At 36.6% G+C, this 18,373-nt stretch overlaps 2 protein-coding genes across 4 annotated transcripts in view; one reads left to right on the forward strand and one right to left on the reverse strand.

Annotated features, from left to right (window-relative positions):
• COL19A1 (collagen type XIX alpha 1 chain) overlaps positions 1-8,299 on the forward strand; it is a 339,117-nt gene extending 330,818 nt beyond the window's left edge. The window contains exons 49-50 of the mRNA XM_054557680.2: positions 4,740-4,817; positions 4,995-8,299. Coding sequence (XP_054413655.2) covers positions 4,740-4,817; positions 4,995-5,122 — 206 coding nt within the window. The 3' untranslated portion in view covers positions 5,123-8,299. The remainder of the gene's footprint in view (positions 1-4,739; positions 4,818-4,994) is intronic.
• Positions 8,300-14,618: 6,319 nt separating this feature from the next.
• The window catches only part of COL9A1 (collagen type IX alpha 1 chain), an 86,235-nt gene continuing 82,480 nt past the window's right edge, over positions 14,619-18,373 (reverse strand). For all 3 annotated transcript variants that reach the window (XM_002817046.5, XM_054557681.2, XM_054557682.2), the window contains one exon: positions 14,619-14,921. In XM_002817046.5, coding sequence (XP_002817092.3) covers positions 14,737-14,921 — 185 coding nt within the window. In that variant the 3' untranslated portion in view covers positions 14,619-14,736. The remainder of the gene's footprint in view (positions 14,922-18,373) is intronic.

An 18,373-nucleotide genomic window follows, 5' to 3' on the forward strand; every position in this document is an offset into this window, starting at 1 on the left:
GGCTTCTGAATGTGACACAGTGTGTTCTGCCACCCATTCATCCTGTCTGATGGTGGCTCCTCTGAAACATCTAGAAGAGACATTTTGTTTTGTGTTGTTTTCAGTGTTTGTCAGGAAAGAAATCCATTTGGTTCTGAAATACATTTTTAAGAAATTTTAGAACCTTTCTGCTAATAGAGCTTGTGGATGGTAACTTTTGAACTTTAAATAATTTTTCTTATGTTTTCTAAGGTTTTTAAAACCAAACGCTTATATTGGCAAAAAACTTTATTCCACTTATGACAACTTGACTCTATATATGATCTTAAATGTAGCTTAACTAAATTAATCTGAAATGTAAAATTAAAATTAAGTGGTTGGTTTGAAATATGCGCTATGGAATGAGTCCTTTATTATCTTATCTTTAGGAAAGGACAAAAGTATAAAGGGGTTTCATAAAGTTTCCTGTGCTTATTCTGAGAAGCAGGAGACGTATAGAAAGCAGTGAGAAAATCGACATCAGACTGTGAGAGGTACACAATTCATGTTGAAAAAAGGAAGAGCCGCTCCTACCGAGATTCTGATCATGAAAGCTTGAGGATCCGCCTTCAGCACCCTGACCTTCTTAAAGTGAAAAGAAAGACCTTTTGGATTCTGAGTTGCATCACCTCATTTGCAGTTTTTCTAATGTTTCCAAAGGGACGATTGTCGATGTCTTTTTTAAATTGAAAACATTTCCAGACAGCTTTTAGATTTTAGCCGTCCCATGGGGTTCTGAGTATTGGCTTCCTGCTGTGCCTTGAGAGAACTTTATTTGGTGTCCATTCCCACCTGGGGCTTGCAGCACAGGGCCTCATGGCTGGTTCTCCTGGGTATGAGCTAAAATGTGCCAATCAGAATAAAAGAAACCCCAAGAAGTATGATTCAGCTGAGTTCCCCTATATAAACAGGAGAGGCGAATTTTCCTAACAGACGTTATTCTTTCGAGTGAGTTTTATGAGAAAAAACTTCATTTAAACTTTTTCTCAAACACAGCTGATTCTCCATCACCTATTCCACCCAAGGAATAGATACCACACCTAAAGCCCTACTCATTTCAGAAGGAACCTCACATGTGGGATCAGTAGGAAAAAACTGCTACATCCATCGCATGCACCCTGCATCAGTTCCAAAAGGACAGTAGTGGGAGTAGTTGTTCTTACTTGTGCACTTTTAAAGTAATTGATCATACATACTGTTTATAGGAAGCACTTGTGATGTATAGATTCGACCTTTCAAATTTAGTAGCATTAGGGGCATTTGGATATGGGAGGACATGTGAGTGCGTGTCAAAATGACTGAAGGGCACTGCTATCAATTGGTGGACTGGAACCAGGGAGGCTAAACAACTTGTAAGGCACGAGGCAACCCCTAACCCCACCCCCACCATGCCCACCGTAAACAACTATCCCTCCTAAAATGCCAATAGCATCCATTTACTGGCCTTTTTCCAGTATGTATACAGGTGCACAGATTTACAACTTTAGAAGTAAATCTCTGGAGTCAAAACTGAAATCTTCCTACTGGAAATAAACACAGTCTACCACCTGAAAAACTACACCAAGCACCAGGTTTCTTCAATGACTAGTACCTGTAGATGCATTCAATTAGGACACTGCTGGTGTTTTATTTGTTTTCCTACGTGAGCTGCAGTTTTATCAAGCTGTCATCCTGTAGATTTTTTGTGTGTGTGAGTCGGATTTTCACTCTTGTTGCTCAGGCTGGAGTGCAATGGCCATAATCTCGGCTCACTGCCACCTCCGCCTCCTGGGTTCAAGCAATTCTCCTGCCTCAGCCTCCCAAGTAGCTGGGATTACAGGTGCCCACCACCACACCCAGCTAATTTTTGTATTTTTAGTAGAGATACGGTTTCACCATGTTGGCCAGGCTGGTCTTGAACTCCTGACCTTAGGTGATCCGCCCACCTCGGCCTCCCAAAGTGCTGGGATTACAGGTGTGAGCCACTGTGCCTGGCCCATCCTGTAGACTTATTGTCTATGGAAATACATGTCTCTTTGCAGATAGACCAGCCTCTTCCAAATTTAAAGACAGGTCCACTCTGAAGAGGTGAAAAGCTTAATTCTATAAATGGGGAAAGCTGTTATTGACCTTGTTAGCATTCCTACAAGGAGTTTTGTTATGAAGTAATGATAAAAAAAAAAAAAAAAACCCTACGGCTTTATGGCAGTCTTCATAATGAATGAGCTTGGGACCTTAATAGGAAATTCAAGAGTAGAAAGTTCTCCTGTACTTGTGCAATTCAGTCGCTTTATCTATTAATAACAGGTAATTATTAACCTAATGAACTGAGAAATTTGTACAAGGAAATTGTTACATTTGACAGGAGAAGGGTAAATGTTACCTTATGCAAATACACAAATTACAGTTTCTTAATTTGTAATACCACATGGACTGAAATGAGTGTGGAATAATATATTTCTGCATTATATTGGAAATCTGAGAGCTGAATTTAAATGAAATAGGTAAGTTTTAGCCAATATATTCTTCATTTGGAATTGCGTTACAGTCTTGTTAATCCTCTTATTAATCAAAAGTTCATGTATCTTCAGTTATTATTCTTTCTTCCTCATATTTTTAGCCTGTAATCTTAAGTACTTACTGAGATAGCTGAGGATCAACTTTATAACTTTTCTGTAATAGTGGGACCTGAGTTAAACTATCAAATATACCTCAGGCAATAAATATTATTTTACTCCAGAAATGTTCAAGTAATGGATTTGGGAGGGTGCTTTCAAATGACCCTAAGTATATACATTTTTTTCCTGCTGTTTACATATGTTAAATGAAAGTCACTTATATCAAAGAAATCCTGGAAACATTTTAAATTTGAATATAGATCAACTCTGGTTATTATGTCACACGTTGAAGCCACTGTTCTCTCTAGGGTCTAGGATTGTATTGAATATCTTTAACACAATTTTCAAATATAAATATGTGAAGGTTTCCTGCTGGTGGGTGTATTTCTACTATATACTTCAAAATATTTTTAACATATATTCTTTTTTCCACTAGTTTCACATTTATGATCAGGTCTTACATAAAAAGCAAATAAATACCTGTGTGGTGATTACATTGCCAGTGTTGTTCAGATAATAATGTGTACATTGTATGACCTAGTCAAAGTGAAAATGATAACCCCAAAAACTGCTATCTAATTCTCAACAATAATGGGAAATAATTGATCATACATACTGTTCATAGGGAGCATTACATTTTCTCCTCCTGCCGTGTTCTACTGTAACAGCACACCTTTATGAAAAGGCACAACTAAATCACAGCCTACTGTTTCCTACTGAGATGCTCTCCTACTGATATCTTTGCTGTGTGTCCACATGAGTCTGCACGGCTGCTCTGTCCATTTAGGACAAGGAGTGATCTTTAAGGGGATGTTTAAGTATGAAAAAGTTGGAAATAAAAACTCTATTTGCCATCACTGTGAAACTCTTACAGCATGGAACCTTTTATTCAAACAGTATTACATGGGTGCCAATATATAAAATGCAGATAAAAATGCTTTATGCTTTTTATAAGCAGGGATAATGACTTCCGGAGACACAAATTTCTCTCTACTCTTGTAGCTCAGCCAATAGCAAGCATATTATATAGTAAGAATAATTTTGTTTTAAAATATAGACAGATCTTAGACCTAATTCATTTTGGTTAAAATATCTTAAGTTGATGAAGTGCATTTGGGAGACTCTGTCTCCTCTCGTTTCCTAGCTTTGCTGAAGCTCCTTTGGAGTTATACACTGCCATGTTCAAACATGGGGTGGATGTTTAAACGTTACTTAGAGCAGATATAATGTTTATAGTCGATCATTTGAACACAGACCTGACTTTTTAGATGAGTTAACCCACATATACTCATGCTCTTGCTATCATTTATTAGAATCTTGAATTATTTGTTCCTTTCATTTCCTTTAATTCTTGGAATAAGATCCATATTCCTATTATATTATCTTGTTCTCATTTTAAGCAAGACTCTTTCCTTATACTTCTTTCATTTAGCCTATACCTTGCCTTCAATCAGAATTCCTACTGAAGAGGGCTCACACAGTTTGTGATAGCTATTTGCAAGATTGATTTATTTAGGTGTCATTTTCAGAGCCAAAATCTCGCTATCAAGAGTATAACTAGTTGGGGCCGGGCATGGTGGCTCATGCCTATAATCCCAGCATTTTGGGAGGCCAAGGCAGGCAGATCACCTGAGGTCAGGAGTTCGAGACTAGCCTGGCCAACATGGCAAAACCCTGTCTCCACTAAAAATACAAAAAAAAAAAAAAAAGTAGCCAGGAGTGGTGGTTGAGTACCTGTAATTCCAGCTACTCAGGAGGCTGAGGCAGGAGGATCACTTGAACCCAGGAAGTGGAGGTTGCAGTGAGCCAAGATAATAGTGCCACTGCACTCCAGCCTGAGTGACAGAGCAAGACTCCGTCTCAAAAAAAAAAAAAAAAAGTTTGACTAGTTGGAACTTTTTACAGTAATTGCATGTTTTTTAAGATCCTCATTGCCCTATTATACCCAATCTGTTTGATATGTAAGTTTAATATGTGGTTAATGCAAAACAGTTAGCTAATATACTATTTATGTTAAGCAAATGTATCACATAATTATCACAGACTCAGAAAATGGTTTTTCTGTGTGCTGTGTTGCCATAGAACCCTTTTTGTGTGTCTCTTTTTTATATATTTCTCATTTAGGTTACAGAGGACAGAAGGGAGAAAGAGGTGAACCTGGAATTGGGCTGCCAGGGAGTCCAGGTCTTCCTGGGACTTCAGGTAAGAGTGATATTATCTTCACAACACAAGCAAGCATTTAAAAATGAGAACCATGCTTCTCTCCTAGGGTCCTTATATGTCAAGTCGAGTGATCCATGTTGGCTAGAGGGTGGGAGAGAGGAAGGGCCATATGTGATCTGCATTGTGATGGTTTTTTTTTTTTTTTAATGTCATTAGCTCTGGGTTTGCCAGGCTCACCAGGTGCCCCAGGCCCCCAGGGCCCCCCAGGACCCAGTGGAAGATGTAACCCAGAAGATTGCCTCTATCCTGTGTCTCATGCCCATCAGCGGACAGGTGGGAATTGAACACACCTGAAGAAGACTTGGTTCCTGGTAACACTTTCTTGCCATTGGAGCTATCTTAATACCATCAAACCCTCATCATCTGTGGGTTGCTTTTTTTTTTTTTTGGAGTAAGCCAGACATTAAAAGCAACCATTTGAATCCTATTCCTATAGCAGTTGCAAATCAGCATTTTTTGATTTTTCCCAAATTCATTCCATATGTTTTGCTTTACAATTGCTATGATTTTTACTCAGAGTTTTATATGAAATATGCAAGTAAATCTTATCGTTAGTTCTTCTTCAAAAGGAAATTGCATCTTGTGACTTAGTAGACTGATGATGATATCCATTTTGTAGACTCATCGACATGTGGTTGGCCTTTGATTTCTGAATTTTAAAGTTTCAGACTTATCTTTTCCTTGGTGTTTAAATTTACTATCATTGCTAAACATCTTGTCAACTTTTTTGATATAGTGCATTGCTCCTGTTGAATGTTTTTTGACTACTTTTTATAACTTAAGAATTTTTATACCATCTACATCTATCCTACTTATGCAGAAAAATAGGCAATAAGAACTTGATTTTACAACTTATGTTTTCAAAAAAAAGTGCAGGAAACTGTTTTATCAGGGAGCCCAAACACCCAGCATAGCCAACTACTGAAATGATTTTGTTAATTCTGTATAATGAGCTCAATTCAAAGCAATCACCACTGGCATGAATAAGTACTGCATGAAAAAGGAGTATCAAATTCCAGTTTTGTATGAGTTCTGCAAAAAAAGCCTAATACTCTGTGGTCCCCTCACTCAGTTTCTCATTTGGTAAACAGAAAGCTGTTTTCCCTACAAGGTGCTTGGTGGTGAAGCCACCAAGCTGTCTTTGGTACTCTTAAAGCTTCAATGGCCCAGCAATATCTTTGGGCCCTTGTATCCATTATCCTTATGACATCATCACCCTCAGACTTTAAGACAAGAAGCCACCATCAGAACAAAGGATGGGATACGTAAAGAACGGACTCACTTGTCCTAGAAGATGAATGTGTAGTGTCAGCAAATGCATATTAAGAAGGTGAAGCCCAAAAGCTCTTAAGGAGAATTATATTTCTCCAGAAGCTGCAGCAAGAGGTACAGCTCAACAAAGGAAAAGCACAGGACTGGATATGCAACTAGTGCTCAGACCAAAGAGTTCACACCTACTTTAAAACCATGTCCTCTGAAAAGAAACAAAAATACAATGATCATCGAATGACTAAACAGTCTTTCTGTTGATAAGCTGTACATTCATTGAGGAACTGTTGATTGGCAGGTGCTGATTCTCTAGAATACTGGGCATGAGGTTGTTGCAGAAATCTAGATGGTGGGTCCCACAGGTGTGAGAACATGCCGCAAGAGCCTGCCGGCCACAGCAATCAGGACTCACACTCCTTCAAGGAGCAGTACAGATTTCAATTTGGCTAAAACAGGATGATTGCTTTTGTCTGTTTACTGAAAAATGAGTTTAGAAAGGCTAGCCCACTGACATTGGAAGAAGCTGTGAACAGAGTTGTGTCTGAGGAACGTGCCTAATGTAAGGCAGGGTTTGTTCCAATGCATCCGTGATTTGAACCGGTTTTCATTACAGATTAATGAACTGCTGGTCAGGTAATGTCTACAGTGGCTGTGCATACCTATAACGTTCTAGGTATTTCATATTGAATTATGCTGTATATTTCAATTCCAAATTTATTTATTTTATTTTCCAAGGTTATTTTATTTATTGTAAGCATTTTGACATTGATTTTTTTTTTGTTTTCTTTCTTGTGCAATACCTACAATGGTGCTGTGTTTTAAACTTACACAATTGGAACATACATATGTGTTTTCTTAGTAAAATGGTAATTTATCCCAAAAAAGTGTACATAGATCTAAAATTTGGTGCTATGTGTATATCTTGAGCTTTTAATTTGTTGAATTTTCTAAACGCTTACAAGTTATCTGCCACTCATATTAATTTACTTGAATTTGTCATAAAGCTAAACATTTTATATGTTTTCAAAGATTATTTTTTCATATTAATAGGTTGTTTATCTTTTTGCTTGTTTGCTAATTTAAAAATATTTATTTTATCATTTTAATGTTTTCATGGACTTTTTTGCTGATGGTAATCAACTTTTTTTGTTTTTTGGTTTTTGAGTTGTTCCTTTCATAGACATAAAAAGACAATTCATTTTCTTGTTTTATTAACTCTGTTCATTTTTATTCTACGAAATATGTCATGCATTCTTTCTTACGAATTGTATATTTAGAAATCTTTCTAAATACCATTAATGCTTGACTGGTTAATTCCTATTTCAAGGATTTGGATTTATTCAGGTAATTTGATGGGATGGGGAAATATAATATTATGTGATGCATATTACAAAGTGGACTTGTCACAATGACACAAACTCATTTTTTGTAACTGGGAAATATGACTAAATTTGACATAACTAGAGAAACAGGGCTGTAGCCATATGGTACAAGCCTTTCTCACCCTACTCTATTATTTACCTTCAGATACTTTTTCCTGCCTCAGCTCTGTACACATGATATGCAACAAAAGGCAGCAAGAAATGCTGGGTCCACCTAATTTAACACCAAATGAAGTTGAGATTTGGCAGTTGCCCAATTCTTTTAATAAAAAGAAAGTAAATAATTTGGGCCCTAAAGTAGGGTGGGAAATTTTCCTCTAAATGACTCGATGGTTGCCAAATCCCTTGCACCATTTTATTCCATTCTAAAACATGTGTTTATTTCCACATAGATGTTAATGATGTTCAAAGCAGGGGAGAAGAATTATTCAGTTTCATGAATTATCTCTTGTTTGCACTCCAGAAAACAACATACGTGTTTAAATACAAAATAATTATGGGCCATGACGACGATTAATATTAAAACTGTGATTTCCATAAACAAGTATGTTTGAGTTCCAATCTTACATTTTATACCAAGTTCAAAACACTTTCAGATAGAAGTCTTTCTATGCAAAGATTAAAGTATGACTTCAATTAATATTTATGGCCTTTGGAATCCAAAGAAAAACAGAAGAATAATTCATGGATTTGTTCATTGTTCTCTCCAACTGAAGACATTAACCATTACTTCTAACCGTAACACAAACACAGCAAGTTTTAACCTTTTAAACTTTTCACTTTGCGATCAAAGTAACCCCGTAAGTTTATTTCCCTATTTCATGATATTGTTTAAACTTTAAAATTCTAGTCACTTAAAGAACTTAAGCAATTATATTAAAATACATTGTCTGTGAAAATTATCATTTGATATTTGACTTATAATTTTTATGAATCTGTTTTATGAGTTAGGTAAGATTTAGCCTTTCTGCAATCTCTGTCATCTGTTGGGAACCTGTGATATACCTCCATTTGTCCACAAGATGGTGTTTAAAGCAATTTGTTCAGAAGAACTGAACAAACTAACAGAAATACAAGGCTACAAACAGTTTAGTGGACAACTAAATCAGACTCTTGCCTTTGCACTTTTTTTTAACTTTTGTAGATAATTTTTGTTAATTTGTTTTGTTAATTTGTGTTTTTCCTAATTTTAAGCATCTTTATGAAACAGGCACAGTACCCTTTGGTTTGTTGACTGTTTTGATTTTATTTCTTTGGTGGATATATATGTACTTATACACTTAGTTAACATGCAGATTAACTATTCATAACTGTTTATACACCACTCTCATATTTTAGCGATCAATATGAAGACAGCTAAATAATTATCCTACCTTTTAGACAGGACAGATACTCTCTTTCAACAGACAAGTAAAAAGATTTAGCTTATCACAAGAAGTAGACAATTTATAAAACTACACAATGTCTAAACTCTATGTTGCTCAGTGTACTTAAAATTTTACAGTTAGATTTGTATAACGTTTATATTTTTCTAGAATACATCGCTATTTACAAAAGTACTATTAGAAACACCGTTTTTTTTTAAGTACCATTTTTATTTTCATAACACTAATAATACACTGGGATTGAGAATTTCTCAGTTAAGTGTTTTGCTGATGTTGTTTTAATGAATACTCAAAAAAGTTTTGCAGATTTGTCCATTACTCTTGTTCTTAAATTATTTTTCATACTTGTCTGTATCCACCTTCTGAAGACACACAAGTGTTTACTGTCACAGTTTCCCAGCATTATTTCTTAATACTTGAGTGTTGATGCATTTTTGTACCACCCCTGTTTTGGAACATCTCTGCTCGCAAAGATTATATGCAGGCTTTGAAGAGGAGGAGATGCAGAAGATAATTGAATTTGTATCTTGTATGCCTACGTAATTCAAAGTGACTTAGTCCATTGAATTGTGTTCATTTATTAGTTGGCTGGTTAAGATAGCATTAATTATCTTAAATTTGGTCAACTACTAAAAGTCTCAGGCAATAGAACAAATGAGTGTCATCATTTTTATTGTGTGGCATACCTGGAGCTGTAATCCAAACGTTTTACTCAACAAAATAATGCTAGAGTAACTGATCAATTTGGTTAAAGTGAATGAAGAACCAAGTGAACACAGAAAAAACTCATTGAGACAAGTAGACACAGCACAGCAAAAATTTGTCTGAAAGATAAGACAAGCTTATAAGACCAAAGCTAAGTCTAAGAAAATCTAAATGGAAAAAAAAAAATTGCAAGTTCAGATCCAATATTGAGTGATGTGGTACAACTGGAGGAGGTAGCTACTTGCTTCATGAATTTGTCAAAAGTGAATACTAATAAAGTGGGAGGCCTCACTAAATGAGGGGGTAAATAAGATTTAAGTTTATCAGAAGTGTGTGTATTGTGTGACCATATTAAGCTTCTGGGTGTAAGTAAAGATGCTGGCTATTTTACAACTTTTTATTGTATTGTGTTATGTAAAGTACATTTTGGAGATAAATGTTTTTCAGCACATTAATGTCTTTAAATTCAGGTTGTATTGGGTGTATTTTACAACTATTTATTTTTAAATAACATTTAGGGTGTGTTTTACCCCATTTTGTTTGTTCTCTATCTTACCTCATCAAACTCTTTAAGGTTTAATTGAATATACTCATGTTAAGTGCAATGGCACTAGTTTTATTCAAAATCCCACATGGGCATAATGCTTTGAGGCCTTGATTCCTACGTGTTCATTATGCATAATGAGCTTGTCACCTATCTCAGCAATAAAGGTTCTGACCCTATGTCAGGGAAATCTAAGGTGCAATTATTAAGGCCATATCTACTCTTCATCACTTGCCATGGCTGAAGCTCCACACTTCAGTCCGTTTTGTTTGGTGTCAACCATGGGGTTGCTCCAGAAGCACCTTTGGCTAACTATGAGCCCTACAGGTGTCCAAGGAACCTTAATTGGTCTATTGCAGGGTTCGTGTTTGTACCATCATTATAGTTTTCTTTGTCACATGAATCATTGCTCAGCTTGAAATAATCAAGTTTGTCACCCATCTCCCTGGCAGTTCATAAAAAGCCTAATTATTTCAGATGAGAATTATAAGCAGAAACAAAAGCCCAAAAGCAGGCAGTCCTTTGGGACTTTTGTCCCCCAGAGTGATCATCTGACTAAAATCATTTGAGACTTTTTGCTATATAGGTCCCTGAGGGAGATAAGAAATAACACAATTAACTTTTCTCATCCATAGAAGCTTTTACACCATGAGTGATAAGGCAATAGGCAATAAGTAGTTAAATACATAGCAGGTTTTCTTAACAGAAATTAATTGCATCAAAACGTGCCAGAGGATTTATATGTTTACTTATACCGGGTAATAACTTACATAGTTCTTAACTATTCCTATCTTCAGGCCCCCTTTGGATAAATTAACTAGGTGCTCTCTAAAGAATATTGTTGTCTTTTCACACATATTTTCAACTTAGAGACAAAATGGAATTTCAAATATATCTCAGAAAGAGAGGTAGTTTGTTGGAGACGGTTTCCCTCACTTCTTCTCTCTCCAGCTATCTTTTGATAACTTGGAGTCAAGAGTAATTTGTGAAGACATGTTAAGCAGAGAGTTAGCATGAATTGCCATTTATTAAGACTAAAAGTAATTTTCAGTTAGCAGCATCCTCTTCCTGATAGTCAGATCAATCAAATATGTCACACTTCCTCTCGATGATCATTTAAAGAGCACTTGAGCATGGGTATTTACAGACAGGCATTACTACAGTCAGCCCATTTTGATTTAATAGTTCCTGAGCCATAGGTACTTTATACTGCCATGTCCTGGATCACAACTCACTAAAGAAGACTACGCAATTGAAAAGTATTTATTTTACTTTGCACAAAAGGACTTGACCTATGTTTATTGAACACAAGTATTCTTTTTTAAAAAGATATTTAAAATCATTTATGTTCGTCACCCCTATATAAACAGCAAGATTGCTAGTTTGCTAGTATTTTTTCCTTAATACTAACTTTTCACTCCTTTTGCCAGGTTACCAGCAAATATTTTTAAGTAATTTTCTTGATATTTGGAAATCAGAATTTCTATTGATTTTCCATCTATGTTGGTTTACTTAGTTTATTTTAGAGACAGGGTCTTGTTCTGTCACCCAGGCTAGAGTGCAGTGGTGTGATCATAGCTCACCATGGCTTCAAACTCCTGGTCTCAGGCAATCCTCCAACCTCAGCTTCCCGAGTAGCTGGGACTACAGGCGCTCACTACCATGCCTGGCTAATTTTTAAATTTGTTTTTATTTTCGTAGAGACGGGAGACTCACCATCTTGCCCAGGCTGGTCTCAAACTCCTGGGCTCAAGCTATCCTCCCACCTTGGCCTTTCAAAGTGTTGGGATTACAGGTGTGAGCCACCATGCCCGGCCTTGGTTTACTTTTAAACGCAGAGACTATATCTCAGAAACACTATAATCACCAAAAAATTTTAAAAATACAATAGAGGTGATCTTCTACAGCAGGAATTTATATTAAGCTTATTTCAGTTGGCAAATAAATCAGATTTTACTAATGATGTTTAAGAATAGCAATATTGGTTCAGTCAGCTTGAAATGTAAAGTATCCAAATAATCAAATCAATCACCTATCCTGATATGACTACTCATTCATATTCTTCTGCTGTGCAGAAGCCAATTACCCAAAATCATGCCAGGGAATTTATGTGCTCAGTCAGTCTAGGAAGTGATTTCCACAGTTCTTAACCAACCTGTCAGATATTAGGGTTGAAAATCATATCATACTGCCATAGAAGCACTGGCTAGAAATAAATCAGGAATCATTTGCCCTTAATTAACATGCCGGGTTCAAACCAACTTTATTTATTTACACTCTCCTCTCCCAGTGAGTGTTCTAGTTGCCACTTCATCCAACTTTCAATAATATCTCAGAGAGGATTTGAGATTTCTATTTTGCTAGAGGGACATGCTTGGTCAGATTCCACATTTATCATCTCTCTTTCATGGAGGGAATTTGCTGGGCTCTTTTCCTTGCAATTTCTAAGTCAAGTGTCTTCTGCTTCTGTAAACTACTTCACTTAACTGAAATTTATAACGAATTGTTCCTGCCATTTGGAATGTGGTAGTTTTGCATAATCTATTTGTAAGTGCTTGTTTCCAATGTTGCTGACTGTATCTGTGGAGCTTGTTGTACAACCTTTACATAACCAGGTTTGTAAAACAGTTGAGTGAACTGTTCTTTGAAATTTTATTTTTTTTAATTTTCTTATGAATATTATAAAACGTAGAAACATGTTTGATTATCTAATTTTTCTGTTATTGTATTTGATTATGTCACTCTAGTTAAAATAAAAGCACTTTGGTGAAAAGATAATTTCTATGCACTTATTTAATTATGTGTCACAGCTCCTGAAAAAGTTTGCCATTTTTTTAAGTATTGTTTTAGGGAGCTATAACAGAGACCTTTATTTTCAAAAGTCATATTTGAAAAAAGGGAAAGAACATTCTTTCAGTCTATGTAAATAGCACTGATCTATATGGCAAAGTTGGAATCTTCTTAAGCAAAATTCATGCTAGAAGCATAAAACTAGATGCTGTAAGCAGTTTTAAAGAAATCCAAATACAGATTACATAATGATTGATTTAACCAAACAACTAGGACTAGAATTTAAAATGTATAAAAGTACACATGAGAAAAAATATATAAAAAATTATATTAGGGCTCACTCTCCTTTGACTTGACAGAATTTAGTTCCATAAACTAACGAAAGATACTATGTTGAGCTATTGTTCTATGCTCCAGCACAGGTTACTCACAGGCTCTGTGATATAAAATGAGTATATTAAGTCTGTTGGATAGTTAAGTAGATGTTAATGAAACAGCAAGCCAATATGATTACATAAATAATAATAAAGTGCTTAAGTGGTCAGGAAATACTTGTTAAGAATACAGTGCTTTAGCTGAGCTGCATTTATAAAATTTACGAGAAATGGTGAAACATAAATCATGTTTACAATAAAGTTCTGAGTAGGAGGGAGCTAACAAGCCCTTGGAATGAAGGCAGTGGTTCTTAACCTAGAAATAAAGCAAGGCTAGACTTAAAAAAGTCCACGAAATCTCTGAAATACTATACAAAAATATAGATGCACATGCAGCTGCACATCTTTCTAGGGAATTAACATTTCAAAAAGGTCCATGAAGCTCTCTCCATACACACTAAAACACACACACACACACACACACACACACACACACACGCATCTGTCACAGGGTAACACCGTCTGTGGAACAGCTTTTTAAATTACTTTATGTAGGAAAAAACACTAATATTATAAACATACACCTATAGAACCAGTAGTTAAGTAATGTTGAATGTATCTAAATAAGCTCAGTAACTTCTTTTCATTGAACATGATTATTTATAAGAAAACATGCAAGAGATTAAGAAACCATATTTATTTCTTCTTTGGTACAACCAGAGATGTTACCTCAAACCTTTAAAATAAATAATCTCATCAATAAAATTTATGAATGCCAGAGTATTAAAATTATTTCTTTGCTTTCACATAGAAGCGCTCAAAATATTAACAGGTTTGGGGTAAAGTACATACAGTTCAACAAAAGTTCAAGCTGAAGAAGGAAACCAATATGTGACGTAAAGAAATCATTTCGGGCGATGTAGCCCTTTCTTATCACTCCAGAGACAGGACATCGATGGGATTTTAAGCACCAATTCCATTGAATGTAGTGGGGTTTCTTCATAACTAGTCTAGTAATCCTCTATATAACTGAAACAATAATCTGAGAACAACATCTAAATGAAAATAACTACTGCAACTGAGGTAAACCAAACAGTTGTTTTTGTTTATTGGCACAGTGGCCCACGATAAGACACATAGATATAGCACACTAAAGCTCAAGATCCTGGGAACAGGAGTATAAATTCATTCAAGGGAGGTGTTTGGTTTGTTTTTTTTTTTTTTTTTTTTTTAACTGATGACTCTGCTGTCTTCCCTCCAAGGGAAAGGAAAGAGAACTTACTGAATAGCACCGTTCTTCTAAATGTGATTGTCAAGTAGGACTTCTGTAATCATACTGAAGGTAATACATTGTAATCGTGCTGAAGGTAATCATCTTTGCCCCAGCTTCTCATCCAAGCTCCTCCACCAGGCGTGGTTCATGCAGACAGCCATGCAGCAGTAAGCCTTTCAAGGGTCAGGCCCTTTGCTAAATGCTCGCTGACCAGCCTGCATGGTGCAGGAGGCTGGCTCACAGAAACCGGGAAGCCCAGGAGGTCCCGGGGGTCCAGGCACTCCAGGAATTCCTGCCACCCCTGGGGGGCCTCGCTCACCGTCTCGGCCATTTCTGCCATAGCTGGCAGGGCCTGGGTCACCTGAAACACACAGAAGATTGCACATGTGAACAGGAGAATCCTCATCAATGCAAACTGGCAGAGGGCACGGCTCAGCAGCGCTCAGATAAGGGGTTTAACAAACGCTTTTGGAAACGATGGATGATGACTGATGATGATTGGTGATGAAGATGATGATGACGATAATAAGATCCCTTCCTTGGACTTGGGTTTTCATGGAAATTAAAAGTAGAAAGAGACCTCAGTGTCTCTAACCCCCATTTCCATCAGTAGAGCTGCACCGTGCACCATGGTAGCCTCCAGCCACAGGTGCCTATTGAGCGCTGAAATGTGATGAGGCCAAATGGAGATGAACTAGGTATCAAACACACCTGGATTTTAAAGACTTCATATGAAAAAATGTAAAATAGTTCATTAATAATTTTTGTGTCTATTACATGATGAAATGATCTTTTGCACACAATGGGTTAAGTAAACTATATTATTAAAATTAATGTCACTTGATTATTTTTACCTTTTTCATGTGGCTACTTGATTTAAAATCATACATGCAACTCACATTTGTGGCTCACATTATATTTCTTTTGAATGCAAGTAGCAGCATTCCTTACTTCTAATAGTTGAGCAACATCTGGGCAGGGAGAAGTATAGTTTAGCAGTTAAAAACACAGGTTTTGGAGACAGACAAATAGCTTTACATTCTAGCCCTATCATTTATGAAAAATGTGACATTAGCAAGTCACTAATCTCTCAGTTTCTTCATCTACAAGATGGGATAATGTCTTCTTAATAATTAAATTCAGGCCAGGTGCAGTGGCTCATGCCTGTAATCCCAGCACTTTGGGAAGCCAAGGTGGGCGGATCACCTGAGGTCAGGAGTTTGCGATCAGCCTGGCCAAAATGGTGAAACTTCATTTCTACTAAAAATACAAAAAAATTAGCCAGGTATGGTGGTGTATGCCTGTAGTCCCAGCTACTCAGGAGGCTGAGGCAGGAGAATTACTTGCACCCGGGAGGCAGAGGTTGCAGTGAGCCAAGATCGCGCCACTGCACTCCAGCCTGGGCGACTTTTTTATTATTTTTAAGACTTCTTCTTAAAAATAATAATAATAATAATAAAATTCTACAATTGAAAGCACCTGATAAATAGGGGCTTTTATTACAATTATTAAGATATTATTGATTAACGTCTTTTAGAAGGCTGTGCTATGTGCCCTACAAAATTTCATATTTTTCTCATGAAGGGCTGACCCCAACATGAACTTTGCAATAGCAGGTTCTTTGGGGGACATTTCTTGCTTGTCTTCCTTTTGTCGTGTTTAAGGGTTGTATGTTGCCCTCAATGGGCACACTCTCTGAGGCACAGCACCCCATAACAAAGAGAAATGTCTGCTGAATGTTTACCCCAGTGCACCAGCAGCACTTTCACACAATTATTGCCAAAGTGGTGATGAGAAATCAGTGTAAAACAAATTGTGTATGCCAAAATAATATAGGGATCCTCATTCCATCTCAGCCATCTTAACTTGGTCTTTCAGCCAAAAAGCTGCAAGCCAAATCTACATGTTCAACTATGTATTTGCTTATATTTGGTTACTTTCCTTCTTTCTCTGTGGTTTTTCCTTTTCTTTTTCTATTTTAGTTGTCTTTTTACATATCTTCTGTTGGTCTTACTGTAATAATATGGTCTTATTCAGTGGTCTTATTACATATATCTCACATATTTTTAGAAGGAAGGTAGGTTAGAGATCCTGCTTTACATAACATCTCATTCTTCCTCTGGTGCATACACTTCGATCCACACAAAGCAATGTCATAGGGCAATATATTAATAAGTTTTAAGGGAGAATAATTATCTTTGAATTTATCCGTCTCAAAGCTATAGACAAGCAGAGATATAAGTAATTTTCCCTAATTTATCCCATATACTTTCATTCAACTATACCTAGTAAGTATGAAGCAGATCATTATGTGTTTTCTTTTAATGATGAGGTCCCTGAGAAAGCTTCTCCCTAACCCACAGCATCTATAGATAGAGCTGTAGCAGAACTATGCCTTTAGCAGCACCTGTTAAGATCCTTAACACCAGATGCAGTTAAAGGTGAAGTTGATTTTTTTAAGGTTTAAAAGATGAGCCAGATCTAAATCCGATTTTCATGCACTTTATCACTAGGAATGTTCCCACTTAGACATACCAGGTGTGCCTTAAAATCAAATCAAGTTTAGGAGAAGGAAATGCCCAAAGAAGAGGTAGAAAACCAAATGAGCACAGGGGCTGGGATGGTCATTTGGATCAGGGGTGGGCAAACTTCAGCTCATGAGCTAAATCCTGTTTTTGTAAATAGTTTTATTAGGACACAACCATGGTCATTTGTTTACATATTGTCTGTGGCTGCTTTGGCGTACCAGGGCAGAGTTAAATAGCTGCAATATGGTGCCCACAGCCAAATAATCTGATCCTTCACAAATAAAGTTTGCTGATCCCTGATGTTATAAAGAAATGAACCTGGATTAAGAAATTCCCCCACTGTTTTTACCAGATGAAAACATAAAGTACAAATGCAATGAAATTTGGCCACTAATATTCCACATAAGTGTTGGGGAGACCAAAGGGAGGAGTGAGGCCTGTGGTGAGCTGGAAAGTGGATGCGGGCAGCAGCTCTTCTCCAGCTAACAGCTGCCAGCGGGGAATACAGGCCAGTGTTGCCAGAACTTCTGATAATTTTCAAGAGAAGCCAGGAAGCTGAGTCTTTAAATAAATATCTCCCAGTGTTTAAATGTTAGCAACTAACTCAAGTTTTTTTCAACATTTGTAGAGCCAGCTAAAAACCTTAAGTTTTAAATAATTTATTCTCTAATACACAAACAATATTAAAAAGCAGAAGGATAGCTTTTTAGATTTTCACATTTGGTTCCCCATCAACACACTCCATGAGAAGTTTTTGTTTTTCTTTTTTACCTTGCTGAGTTTATTCCAAATTGCTGCTTATCTTCTGAAGGAATAGTTGATGAAGGCATCCTGTCTACCCTTGATTTATTTTATGAAGCGTGCATCTCATCCAATTCTGCCTTTGGCAAATGCAGCAATTTACCCTTTGGAGCTTTCGATGATATCATCATCATCATCATCATCATCATCATCATCACCACCAATGCTTAATGAGAATGCTTTCTCTTTTCCATGTGCCATACACTATGCTCATTATTGAGCCCATTTTTCTCAAGTATAAACTGAGAGTTAGGAAGGTCAAATAATTGTCCATAGTCATATAGCTAGAAATGAGGACCCTTAACCACTGCACTAACCTAACTGTATTTTCCTACCTATTGATTTTTTTTAACTCTGTGGAAGGGTGTGGGGGATGTGGCAGGACGTGTGTGTGTGTGTTGTCATTGTTTTTTTTTTAATTCCTTGGGCCTGAGTTGACCAGGAAGTAGACAGAGGCACAAAAACAAAGAGCAGTATTGATTTT

This window comes from Pongo abelii, chromosome 5, assembly GCF_028885655.2.
Source record: "Pongo abelii isolate AG06213 chromosome 5, NHGRI_mPonAbe1-v2.0_pri, whole genome shotgun sequence".
In the NCBI taxonomy this organism is placed as follows: domain Eukaryota; kingdom Metazoa; phylum Chordata; class Mammalia; order Primates; family Hominidae; genus Pongo; species Pongo abelii.